Source organism: Balaenoptera physalus, assembly GCF_965194825.1.
Source record: "Balaenoptera physalus genome assembly, chromosome: 19".
Taxonomy (NCBI): domain Eukaryota; kingdom Metazoa; phylum Chordata; class Mammalia; order Artiodactyla; family Balaenopteridae; genus Balaenoptera; species Balaenoptera physalus.
In genome coordinates, this window is record NC_138900.1 from 10,874,353 (window position 1) to 10,886,678 (window position 12,326).

Consider the following 12,326-nt stretch of genomic DNA (forward strand, 5'->3'; position numbering starts at 1 on the left):
CCCTGTGATCCCTCCGAGCCTTCTCGGCCTCTGCGTGGGGCCACCCGGTCCTCGCTCCTGGGGCAGGGAAGCCGCGGCGAGCGGCGGAGGGCGGGAGGGGGCAGCGGCGGCGGTGTGCCATCCCCTCGGCGAACCTCCCGCGTCGGGGGCGGGCTCGCGTCCTACATTGAGTTTGACGGTCTCCCGCGCTCTCTGCTCCCCCAGCCCTCCTACCGCAACTATGGGCCAGCTCTGTCTGTTTCTTGCGGTAAATTATTGAGCAGGTTGCTTAATCTCTCTCTGCTTCAGTTTCCTGCAGTTAGTTCCTTCCCAATGATGTTCTTTTGAGGATTAAGTGAGATTATATTTTAAAAGCTTAAAAACAGTGCCTAGTGCATGGTAAAATGTTGGATGTTACCATAAATTCAATGATAATGCTCAGGCGCCCTGTTGTTGGGAAGCTCCTGCGAGCCCGGGATGGGGTCGGAGCTCCAGCTGCAGACCCATTGTCCCTTCCCTGATCACTGACGTGGGTTTGTTCTTGGATTCCTGGATTCTTTCTGGACGCTTGTTTAGGAAGGAGAGTTATCTTCAGCTGGATCCTGGGAAAAGTCCTCTGTGGTTTATCCCAGACAGAGAAATGATTGTGGTCACGGCTTTGCACAGTGCCTGCGATGTAGCCAGGCTTAAGTTAAAAATGTTCAGTATTGTATAACAACCCCGTATTGTTAATTGAAATGCAACACGATTTCTTAGTCTTAGGTTTTTATTAATCATTGTTTACCTTCATGCATATGCGAGAAGAAACTTTGTTCTTTCAGCTTAGTAACACGTGCAAGTAGTTACACCTATTAAGGGGAAAAAAATCCATGGTAATTTAACGTTCATTAACAACAGCACAAATCATCTGTGAGCCCACCAGTTAGAATTAGGCTTTTTTTGGAGAGTAAGGGTAAGTAAAGGGACAGTCATCATCTCTGAATTCTGTGTTTCCTAAGATTCATCTTCTGTAAAGATTCGCAAAGGCAGTTTTATGAATCTTAAGAGCACCTGCTTGTCTGAAGCTGCAGGAGGGAATTCTGGCATTATTATACCCATTTACAGGTAGACTGGATTGAGGCACAGAGAGAATAATAACTTGCTCAAGGTTTATGCGACTAGTAAGTAGAACGTGATAAGTAGAAACACCAGAATTTGAACCCAGGCATTTTGGCCCTGATGTCAAAAGCTCAGCTTCTCTGTACACGGGTGTGGAATTGAATCTTGGAGACAGAATTTTGGGTGAAGTAGAAAAGGATAGCTTTATTACTTTGCCAGGCAAAGGGGGACACGGTGGGCTCCTGCCTCGAAAAACTGTGTCCCCACTTGGAGAGGATAGTGGGAAGTTTTATAGTAATTGTTCAAGAAGGGCGTGATCAGCTCGTGGACATTCTCCTGATGGGCTGGTGGTGAGGTAAGTAGGAGTCGGCATCATCAACCTTCAGGTTTCAGCTGGACTGGGGTCTACGTGCTTGTGGGCACCATACCATCGTTAACTTCTCCCACCTGGAGGGGGTTTCAGTATCTGCAAAACAGCTCAAAGATATTGTTGTGTGTATCCATTGGTGGGGAACCAGGACCTTGCCCCAAGGCTGCATTATTGTTTCTCTCGACTGTTTGTTTCTCCCTTTTCTCACATCCCCTCCCTTCCCTAATGAACAGCTGCTTGAATCTGCCTGTTGGAACTCAGGGTCATGGAGGCTGAATGAAGGCAGTTTCTTGTAGTCAAAGAAATGGGGGACACAGAAAGGCTTTGTGCCCAGGAGCCCCACAGGGCCCTGCTCGGTATCAGCCCCATTAAGTTGTTGGTACTTCCTGTCTGCCTCTCATTTCCTCTAATAGCCAGCCTCGGGAATACTCTGGGAGCTACAAGAAACATGTGGGTAAGGGCTGTTTATGGATTGTTCATGAACTAAGGCAGCTGGCCGAGGAGGCCCAGGGGAAGCTGGAATCCAGCCCCTGTTCTCACTGGGTTATGTTGTCACTGCATTTGCCTAGAGAAGGGGGCCCCTCTTCCAGATCACATGAAGTACCACGTGGGCTAGCGCTGTTCCCAGTGTCTCTCTCATGATGGCTTTCTTTCCCTTCCCCAGTTTTGCCTTCCCAGAACTCGGCCTTTCCCCAGCAGGAAGAGGAAAAAAATGACCAAATTCCAGGTAAGTCAGGTTTGCTTTTCTGTTTCTTAAAATGACATCTCATTTCACAAAGACTGGACATATTTTTCTCCTGCTCGGGAAGGGTAAAGGGAGCCAAAGGCACTTGAGGAATTGTTGTATGGCGGCCCCTTGCTTTTTGTTTATTTCCACATAATGATGTGAAAATTAATAGATAATTTTTAAAACTAAAAATGTTCCCATAATCAATTATACTCCAATATAAAACAAAAAGTTAAAAAAAATAAAATAAAAAATGAATTCATTACCCAAAAAAAAAAGTTCCCACATTATAAACATCTTTACAAATCAGTTTTCATTTTCTCACATTCCTTTTCATTAGTGTTTACGTGTGTTGATTTGTAATCACAGTTTTCAATACCATTTTGGATTTTTATTTTTTTAATTTATTTAATTTTGCTTTTTGGCTGCGTTGGGTCTTCGTTGCTGTGCGTGAGCTTTCTCTAGTTGTGGCGAGCGGGGGCTACTCTTCATGGTGGTGTGCAGGCTTCTCATTGCGGTGGCTTCTCTTGTTGTGGAGCACGGGCTCTAGGCGTGCAGGCTCAGTAGTTGTGGTGCATGGGCTCAGTAGTTGTGGCTCACGGGCTCTAGAGTGCAGGCTCAGTAGTTGTGTACACGGGCTTAGTTGCTCCACGGCTTGTGGGATCTTCCTGGACCAGGGCTCGAACCCATGTCCCCTGCCTTGGCAGGCGGATTCTTAACCACTGTGCCATCAGGGAAGCCCCACATTTTGGATTTTTAAAATTGTATAGCTCCCACAACTTAAATGGTCACATCATTTTCCATAGTTTACCTAGTATTTTTTTCTATTGTCCATATTTATGTGGTTTATGAATTTTCCCATTTTAAGATGTTTGCAGTGACCGTTTTCCTACATACAACCTTTCTTCCCAAACAGGAATTCTGAGAGCTCTGCCATTTTCTTCCTAAAAGTTTGGGAACTCAGTTGTTTTCTCATGGGGAGCCTCACGTTTTGTGGCTGGAATGTCTAAAGCATGGTTTCGGGCCACAATGTCCAGCTGATACTGAACTAAGAGAAAATATTTTGTTTTCAAACAAGAACTAGATTCTTTAATTCTAAGTTACACCACGTATGTATTATAAAAGTATCTGTTTTGTTCACTGCCATGTTAGTGTATTTTAAAGAGGTACACACTGATTTTGAAAAGTCTAGTAGCAGCAGGGACTTGCCAGGCATTTACTCCATGGAGCAGCTGTGTAAGGATATAGATGGTCTTATCTGCATTTTAACAGAAACGGATTTGTGAACTTTCAGATACCTGTGAAAATCCACTCAGTCCTCAGCTGACACTAAAGTTTCCATTGCCCGAGCCAGGACTTTCAGGTGTCCAGTGAGGATGAGTGGAGAGACCCAGAAGAAGAGACTGCTCCACTTGGGGCCCTGCGGCCACGTTGTGTGTATGCCTGGCGTGGCTGGAGGGCTCCAAAAATGACACTGCCCTCAGTTTGTTCCTTTTCTTAGTGCCTGTCTCTTCTTTGCCAGATGTGTCAACTGGTTGTTTAATACACATATGCTCAGGACTCCAGTCGGAACAAATGTAGAGATGGGCTAAGTCTTTAGAGAAATAACTTTTTTTTTTTTTGGCTGAGCAGCTTGTGGGATCTTTTTTTTTTTTAATTTTTATTTATTTATTTATGGCTGTGTTGGGTCTTCGTTTCTCTGCAAGGGCTTTCTCCAGTTGCGGCAAGCGGGGGCCACTCTTCATCACGGTGCGCAGGCCTCTCACTATCGCGGCCTCTCTTGTTGCGGAGCACAGGCTCCAGACGCGCAGGCTCAGTAATTGTGGCTCACGGGCCTAGCTGCTCCGCGGCATGTGGGATCCTCCCAGACCAGGGCTCGAACCTGTGTCCCCTGCATTGGCAGACAGATTCTCAACCACTGCACCACCAGGGAAGCCCAGCTTGTGAGATCTTAGTTCCCTGACCAGGGATCGAACCCGGGACCCTGGCAGTGGACGCACCGAGTCCTAACCACTGGCCCGCCAGGAAATTCCCTAGAGAAATAGTTTTAATTGTCATAAAGGAAAACACCATATACTAAGGCATGAGACACAGGAAACAGGAGTGAGGGGTGAAGGTAGGAATTTGTACATGCTAGAAAAGGCTTAATATTCTTCACAGGAATCTTACTGATGCATCAGCTACCTCAATAGGATTACGACCAAGGCAAATGAACAAGCAATATGTGGGGGGAAAATATTGAAAGAGATGTTTTGATGAAGTTAAATAAATGGAAATTTTTAAAAAGAGCTGTTTTTATTACTTACCAAATTACCCAAGATTTAAGAAGTAAGATAATGTCCAGTTTGGGCCAGAGTATGGACAATCAGGAACACTTTTGATCTGTGACAGGAAGAGTTAATTGGGAAAATTGCCATTTTACTAGCAAAGGTGCATATTTTTTTGACAGTGCAGTTGCAGCTTCTTGGAACTTAGCCTAAGGAAATAACCAGACAAGTTGGCTAAGATCTATGTGAAAATGCGTTTTTTGCAGCATTATCAGTAAGTTTAAAATCTTAAATTATTGTATTGTTTAATTATTTGGAATGGTTAAATGTATATTTTTTTCACTTTTATGAAATACCATGCAGCCGTGAATAATGATGATAATAGTAATAGTGATGGCTGACATTTTTTTGAGTATCTAACGTGATACTCCCTGGAGGTCCAGTGGTTAAGACTCCACGCTTCCACTGAATGGGGCATGGGTTCGATCCCTGGTCGGGGAACTAAGATCCTGCATGCCATGCAGCAAGGTGGGGAAAAAAAAAAAGTGTCAGATAATATCCTAAACCCTTCGCATATTCTCATTTAATCCCATCAAGTACCCTATGATGCTGTGCCCTTGTACAGATGGGGAAATTGAGGTATTGAGAAGTTAGGTGACTTGTCCAAGGTCACAAAGGTAGTAATGGACAGAGCCTTAGAGTGTGAACTGAGGCAGTCAGTCTCCAAAGCCTGTGCTCTTAAACTTGACACTGAATGCTGCCACAGTTGACAGGTACAGCATGTACCTGAGACAGAATGAACTACCTACCTGCCCCCACGGAGGTACTGAAGGCTGGTTAGATTGGCAGTCATTGACAAAATAGTGGTACTGCCCAGTGAGAGAAGGAGATAGGTACTATTATTGTAAATACCATTGGGACTAAATTAACTCAACATTTCTTACAAAATTTGGCACTTTCAGTGAAATTGTAAAATGCGTGTATGCCTTGATGTAACCGTGACAGTTTTAGAGAGACAGCTATATAAAGGGCACCATATTGCATGTATATAAGGTTTTAAAATTTTTTCCTGTCATTCCTTCCTCCACCGTCCCCCACCACTCCAGCATCTTTGGTGTGATTGTGGAAGGGGAAGAGGAGACGGTGTCCTGAAAAGGGTGGTTCAGGTCGCTTAGAGTCTGGAACAGCCTCCCATGTGCCTCCTCCACCTTCCCAGTGCTGCCCTTCTCCCAGGGGAGGTTGGTTGTAAGATTGAGGCTACATGTGTTTGGTGTCATAGGAGGCGGTGACCTTCAAGGACGTGGCCGTGACCTTCACGGAGGAGGAGCTGGGGCTGCTGGACTCCGCCCAGAGGAAGCTGTACCGAGACGTGATGCTGGAGAACTTCCGGAACCTGCTCTCAGTGGGTGAGGACGGACGCCCTCCCTGTGACTTGGCCTCATCCCCCACGGGCAGGGTTTCCCAGCCTCGGTACTCCTGCCTTTTGGGGCCAGATGGTTTCTTTGTCATGGGGACTCTCCTGTGCATTATAGGATGTTTAGTATTATCCCTGGCCTCTGCCTGCCACTTCCAGGCTTTGGGACTCCTTAGAGACCAGAGTTTTCCAGTCCCTTTGGAGCATAGAGACAAGATGTTTCTAGTCTTTGTTCCAAGGCAAACATTTGTCTTTTGTAACTGCACTATAAGTGAACAGTTGAGCTTGGCTGCACTTGGCTCCTTATTTCATATTATATCTTTTTTTTTCATCCCAATCTCCTAATTTATCCCTCTCTCCCCCACTTTCATATCTTTTTTTATTTTTTTAAATTAGTTTTGATTGGAGTATAGTTGCTTTACATATTATGTCTTTTTTAAATTGATGGGGCATGATCTATTGGGGGGGCATGAAATTAATTTAGTAATAAGTCTTGTAATAATGTAGAATAAAGTAGCAGTGTCAGAGCTCCTTAGCAAGAACGGCGCACATCGTAGCAATAACTGCAGCGCTTGCAGTAAATATAGTGAGACTCTGCAAAGGAGGTGATGACACAGGTCATTTAGTCTTTTGTTTCAGTGATTCATGGGGGTAGTCACGTGTTTCTAATGAGAATGTATTTCTCACAACAGGTCTGATCAAAAATGTTCAGTAAACTTTGGGGGAGGGGCGGAGCCTTCCGTCATGGGATTGGAACCAAAATTATTCAGTACTTTTTTTCCCTTTAATGTTTTCTCAGGGCACCAGTCCTCCAAGCCAGATATGATATCCCAGTTGGAGAGAGAGGAAAAGCTTTGGATGACGGAGGTCCAGACCCAGAGAAGTGGGCATTCAGGTGAGGACCTTGCCGCCAGAGTCCCATTATCCTGCCTCTGTTCTGGATAATCTGTCTTTTCTCTGTAGAGCAGGCAAAGAGGCCCTTTGAAAACCTCAGTCACGTCACACTCCTCTACTTCAGGCCCTCCCCTGGCTCCCCATTTCACTCGGAATAAAATCCAATGTATTTAAGGGGGCCCTGAGGGCCTGTAGTGGTGTCCGTTCACCCAGCCTTAACGGTCCGCATTTTTCTCCTGTCATTTCCCCCTGCCTTGCCCTCTGCCAGCCTCACTGGTTCCTCAAATATGAGGATTACGCTTCTGCATGAGGACCTTTTCCTCTCTTTTCTCTGGCTGGGAGGCTGCTACCCCACAAACCTCCAACCCCTCTCTCTCATTCATTCATGTCTCTGCTCGGAAGTTCATCTCACCCACGGCCTTCCTTGACCACTCCTTTTAAAATACCGTCTTCGCTCCATCACCTTCATTTGTGTCTAAGTACTACACCTCCAGACTTCCTAGCATATATATATTTTTTAATTGTGGAAAAACATGCATAACATAAAATTTATCATTTTAATCGTTTTTAAGTATACAGTTCAGTGGCGTTAAGTACATTCACATTGTTGTGCAACCATCAACACTATTCATCTCCAGAACTTTTTCATCCTCCCAAACGGAAACTGTCCCCATTAAACAAGTCCTTGTTCTCGCCTTACCCCTAGGCCCTAGTAACCGCTGTTCTACCTTCTGTCTCTGTCATACAGTATTTGGCCTTTTGTGTCTGGCTTATTTCACTTAGCATGGTATCTTCGAGGTTCGTCCGTGTTACAATGTGTGTCAGAATTTCCTTTTTTAAGGCTGAACAATACCGCATTGTATGTATATAGCACATTTTCTTCATCTGTCGATGGACATTTGTGTTGTTCACAACCTTTTGGTTATTGTGAATAATGCTGCTGTGAACGTGGGTGTACAGATATCTAAGTCTCTGCTTTTCATTCTTTCGTGTATATACCCTGGGTAGAAATGCTGGATCATGTGGTAATTCTCTTAATTTTTTGAGACACTGCCATACTTTTTTCCATAGTAGCTGCAGCATTTTACATTCCCACCAGGAATGCAGAAGGGTTACAATTTGTAGCATCCTTGCCAATACTTGTTATTTTTTGTTTGTTTTTTATAGTAGCCATCCTAATGGGTATGAAGTGGTATCCCATTGTTTTTGATTTGCATTTTTCTAATGATTCGTGATGTTTAGCATCTTTTTATATTCTTATTGGCCACGTGTTTATCTTCTTTGGAGAAATGTCTATGCAAGTCTTGCTCATTTTTGAATCAGGGTGTTTGTTGTTTTTAGGAGTTCTTTGCGTATTTTGAATATCCCTCATCACGTATATGATTTACAAGTATTTTCTCTCATTCTGTGTGTGGCCTTTTTACTTTATGGAGAAGGTCTTTTAATGCACAAAAGTTTTTAATTTTCATGATGTGAAATTTGTCAATTATTTTTGTTGTCGCCTGCGCCTTTGGTGTCATATCTAAGAAACCATTGCCAACTCCAACGTCATGCAGCTTTTACTGTTTTCTTCTAGGGATTTTATAGTTTTAGCTCTTATGTTTAGGTCTGATGCATTTTGAGTTGATTTTTGTATATGGTGTAAGGAGGGGTCCAACCTCATTCTTCTGCATGTGAATATCCAGCTTTCCCAGAACCATTTGTTGAAAAGATGGTCCTTTCCCCATTGAATGGTCTTGGCCCCCTTGTCCAAAATCATTTGACCATCTATTCAGTGGTTTATTTCTGGGCTCTCTGGTCTGTTCCCTTGGTCTGTTTGTATGTCTGTCTTGATGCCAGTACCACACTGTTTTGATTAGCTTTATAAGTTTTAAAATCAGGGTGTGAATCCACCAACTTTTTTCTAATTTTTCAAGATTGTTTTGGCTATTTGGGTTCCCTCGAGATTCCATATGAACTTTAGGATGAGTTTTCCTATTTCTGTGTTGGGATTTTGACAGGGATTGAGTTGAATCTGTAGATCCCTTTGGGTAGCATTGACAAAGTAATATTAGATCTCCCTGTCCGTGAACATGAGATGTCACTCCATTTTTTTAAATGTCTTTTAATTTCTTTTACCAGTGTTTTGTAGCTTTCAGTGTACAAGCCTTTCACCTCCTTGGTTCATTCCTAAGTATTTTATTCTTTTTGACGCTATTGTAAATGGAATTGTTTTATTTCGTTTTCAAATTGTTCACTGTGTATAGAAATGCTATTAATTTTTTTTAATTGAAGTATAGTTTACCATGTTAATTTACTGCTGTAGAGCAAAGTGATTCAGTTATACATGTATATACATTCTTTTTTGAAAATATTCTTTTCCATTATGGTTTATCACAGGGTACTGAATATATCAATAGTTCTCTGTGCTATATAGTAGGACCTTGCTGTTTACAATTCTATATATAATAGTTTGCATCTGCTAATCCCAACCTCCCACTCTGTCCCTTCCCCACCCCTCCACCTTGGCAACCACCAGTCTCTTCTCCGTGTCTGTCATTCTGTTTCATAGATAGGTTCTTTTTTTTTTTTATAGGTTCATTTGTGTCATTTTTTAGATTCCACATATAAGTGATATCATATGGTATTTGTCTTTCTCTTTCTGACTTACTTAGTATGATAATCTCTAGTTCCATCCACATTGCTGCAAATGGCATTATTTCGTTGTTTTTTTTTAATTTTTATTTATTTATGGCTGTGTTGGGTCTTCGTTTCTGTGCGAGGGCTTTCTCTAGTAGCGGCAAGTGGGGGCCACTCTTCATTGCGGTGCGCAGGCCTCTCACTATCGTGGCCTCTCTTGTTGCGGAGCACAGGCTCCAGATGCGCAGGCTCAGTAATTGTGGCTCACGGGCCTAGTTGCTCCGCGGCATGTGGGATCTTCCCAGACCAGGACTCGAACCCTGCATTGACAGGCAGATTCTCAACCACTGTGCCACCAGAGAAGCCCCTATTTCGTTCTTTTTTATGGCTGAGTACTGTTCCGTTGTATACATATACCACATCTTCTTTATCCAGTCATCTGTTGATGGACATTTAGGTTGTTTCCATGTCTTGGCTATTGTGAATAGCGCTGCTGTGAACATAGGGGTGCATGCATCTTTTTGAATTGTAGTTTTGTCTGGATATATGTGCAGGAGTGGGATTGCTGGATCATATGGCAACTCTGTTTTTAATTTTCTGAGGAACTTCCATACTGTTTTCCACAGTGGCTAGAAATGCAACTATTTTTTGTATGTTGACATTGTATCTTGCTACTTTTAATTCATTTACTGGTTTTAACAGTTTTTTGTGTGTGGAATCCGTATTCCCAGCCAGGCAGTCGTCTTCTCTGCCATTTATCTTATCCTCTCTGCCCCTCTCCCCTGATACTTAAACAATCACGTGACCTAGGTGAAGTTTTCTGGTAGACATTTCAAATGTGATATTTATAGACGTCACAGATGCGGCTGTGTAGACAAGGAGAATCTGTGTAGGGAAAGAGAAGAAATTACTGAAATGAACCTTTTGCAATTCTGAGTAAGTTTAAGTATAATTTGTGTAATTTGGTATTACTCTTAACTCATTTATCATAAGTATTAGAAGAGACACCTTGGGAATTCCCTGGCGGTCCAGGGTTAGGACTCTGCACTTTCACTGCTGAGGGCCCGGGTTCAATCCCTGGTTGGGGAACTAAGATCCTGCGAGCTGCCCAGCACAGCCAAAAAAAAAAAAAAGACGAAGCACCTTATACATTTAATCCTCTCAATAGTCCTGACCACCTGGGTGATTATCTGTTTTTTATGGGATGAAACTTAGGCCTTTGAAAATGTCATAGAGCTTGTAAGTGGGTGAGTCAGGCCTTAGAGCCTGTTTGCTCTTAGTAGAGGCGCTAATTTAAACCTGTTAACGTTTTTGTGGACCCCCAAACTGCCAATTTGCCATTTTCCTGCAAGTGCAGCATCTACTACAGAAGTGGAAGAATTTCAAAAACGTAGAAAACGTAGAAAGTTAGTTAATCCTAAAACTGTGTATGTGCTTCATTAAGATAATCATGTAATAAACCACCAACCTGGGGGCATACGTGATAAAACAAAAAAATGATCTAATGGGATCCCATGTGTAACCCCACAGTTGAGTTCAGTTTTAACATTCATCATCATGTCTTTTACTGAAAATTGAACTGACGATTTAAAAAGTTAATTCTCTGCTTCTCCGCCCTCCCCACATACACACACCATCTGGATGATCTGGTTTTTTCTCCTCTCCGTGGCTTTAAACGTTTTATTTTGGAAATATTAAAATGCAAAAGTAATGAAAATAGTATAGCGTAGTCTGTATATTCATACCGTCTCCACAGTCGTCACTTTCTGCTATTCCCGTTTTATGTATCCTCCCACTCCTGTTTTTGCTGGAGTATGTCACATCACCCACAGATACATCAATGTCTGTCCACAGCAAGAACTCACCTCATGCCTATCCTATGATCAGTATGGATGCGGGTATATATATTTTTACTTTGGGTTATATCCAACATGGCATTGTTTATTTTGCTGTCAAATTGTTCCTGCTTTGACCATTGGGAGCTCTTTCAGGTTGGCTCCTACACCCCTGTGCCGCGCCCCATCCTTTTGTCTTTGGAGCGTTTCCTTTCCTTCTGGCTCTACAAAGTCCTCCCTGTCATCTTGTATTTTTCTTACCCAGCCTTGGAATCAGCCATCTGCCCAAGGACTCCTGGTTCCTTTTAGTGGAGAATGGTGTAATATTTGTGCACTAATCAAAATGCTTTTTAGTCGAAATGCTTCTTAATCAACCTTATTGAGAAACAACTTACATAAAGTAAAATTCACCCTTTTTGAAAATTTATAATTTGAGAGTTACAGAAATGGTACATAGATAGTGTAGAAAGTTCCCGCAAATGCCTCACCCGGTTTGCCCATTGTTAACACCTTACCTGACCATGGTAAATTTGTCAAAACTACAAATTTCACGTTGGTATAGTACTTTTTAAAATCTAATTGGCCCTAACAAGCAATTCTTTTTTAATTTTTTAAATGTATTGAAGTAGAGTTGATTTACAATGTTGTGTTCATTTCTGCTGTACAGCAAAGTGATTCAGTTATATGTATACATTCTTGTTCATTATGGTCTATCACAGGATACTGAATATAGTTCCCTGTGCTATACAGTAGGACCTTGTTGTTTATCCATCCTATGTATAATTGTTTGCAGCCATTCTTGAATAGAGCAGCATTCTACCTAGCAATTAGAAGGGCACCCCAAGGAGCTGTACAAAATGGAAGGTTTTTTATAGGCAGAAAGGGGGTGGGAGAAGGAAGTTGTTAGCAAAAGAAAAGAAATGTGTTAGGCCAGCTCATCTTTTTAGGGAGGCATGCGTCTTATGCGGGTTACCTCACTGGTGCTGATGTGGAGATTTCAGAGTGTCTGTTTAAAGGTCACCTTCCTGAGAGGGGTTGAAACTGCAGTTATGTCTTGGTTTGCTGTCATGGGGGCAGATGACCCCATTTGGGGCTTGTTATTTCTTAACCTTTCCCCCTTTTA

The 12,326-nt window shown here is 42.6% G+C and overlaps 1 protein-coding gene across 9 annotated transcripts in view; it reads left to right on the forward strand.

Annotated features, from left to right (window-relative positions):
* ZNF235 (zinc finger protein 235) overlaps nucleotides 1–12,326 on the forward strand; it is a 55,256-nt gene that overhangs the window by 23,501 nt on the left and 19,429 nt on the right. For 8 of the 9 annotated variants that reach the window (XM_082438644.1, XM_082438646.1, XM_082438647.1 and 5 more), the window contains 3 exons: nucleotides 2,112–2,174; nucleotides 5,721–5,847; nucleotides 6,655–6,750. In XM_082438644.1, coding sequence (XP_082294770.1) covers nucleotides 2,160–2,174; nucleotides 5,721–5,847; nucleotides 6,655–6,750 — 238 coding nt within the window. In that variant the 5' untranslated portion in view covers nucleotides 2,112–2,159. Of the gene's footprint in view, nucleotides 1–111; nucleotides 1,433–2,111; nucleotides 2,175–5,720; nucleotides 5,848–6,654; nucleotides 6,751–12,326 lie in introns of those variants that run through there. The other variant, XM_082438645.1, reaches the window with a different exon arrangement.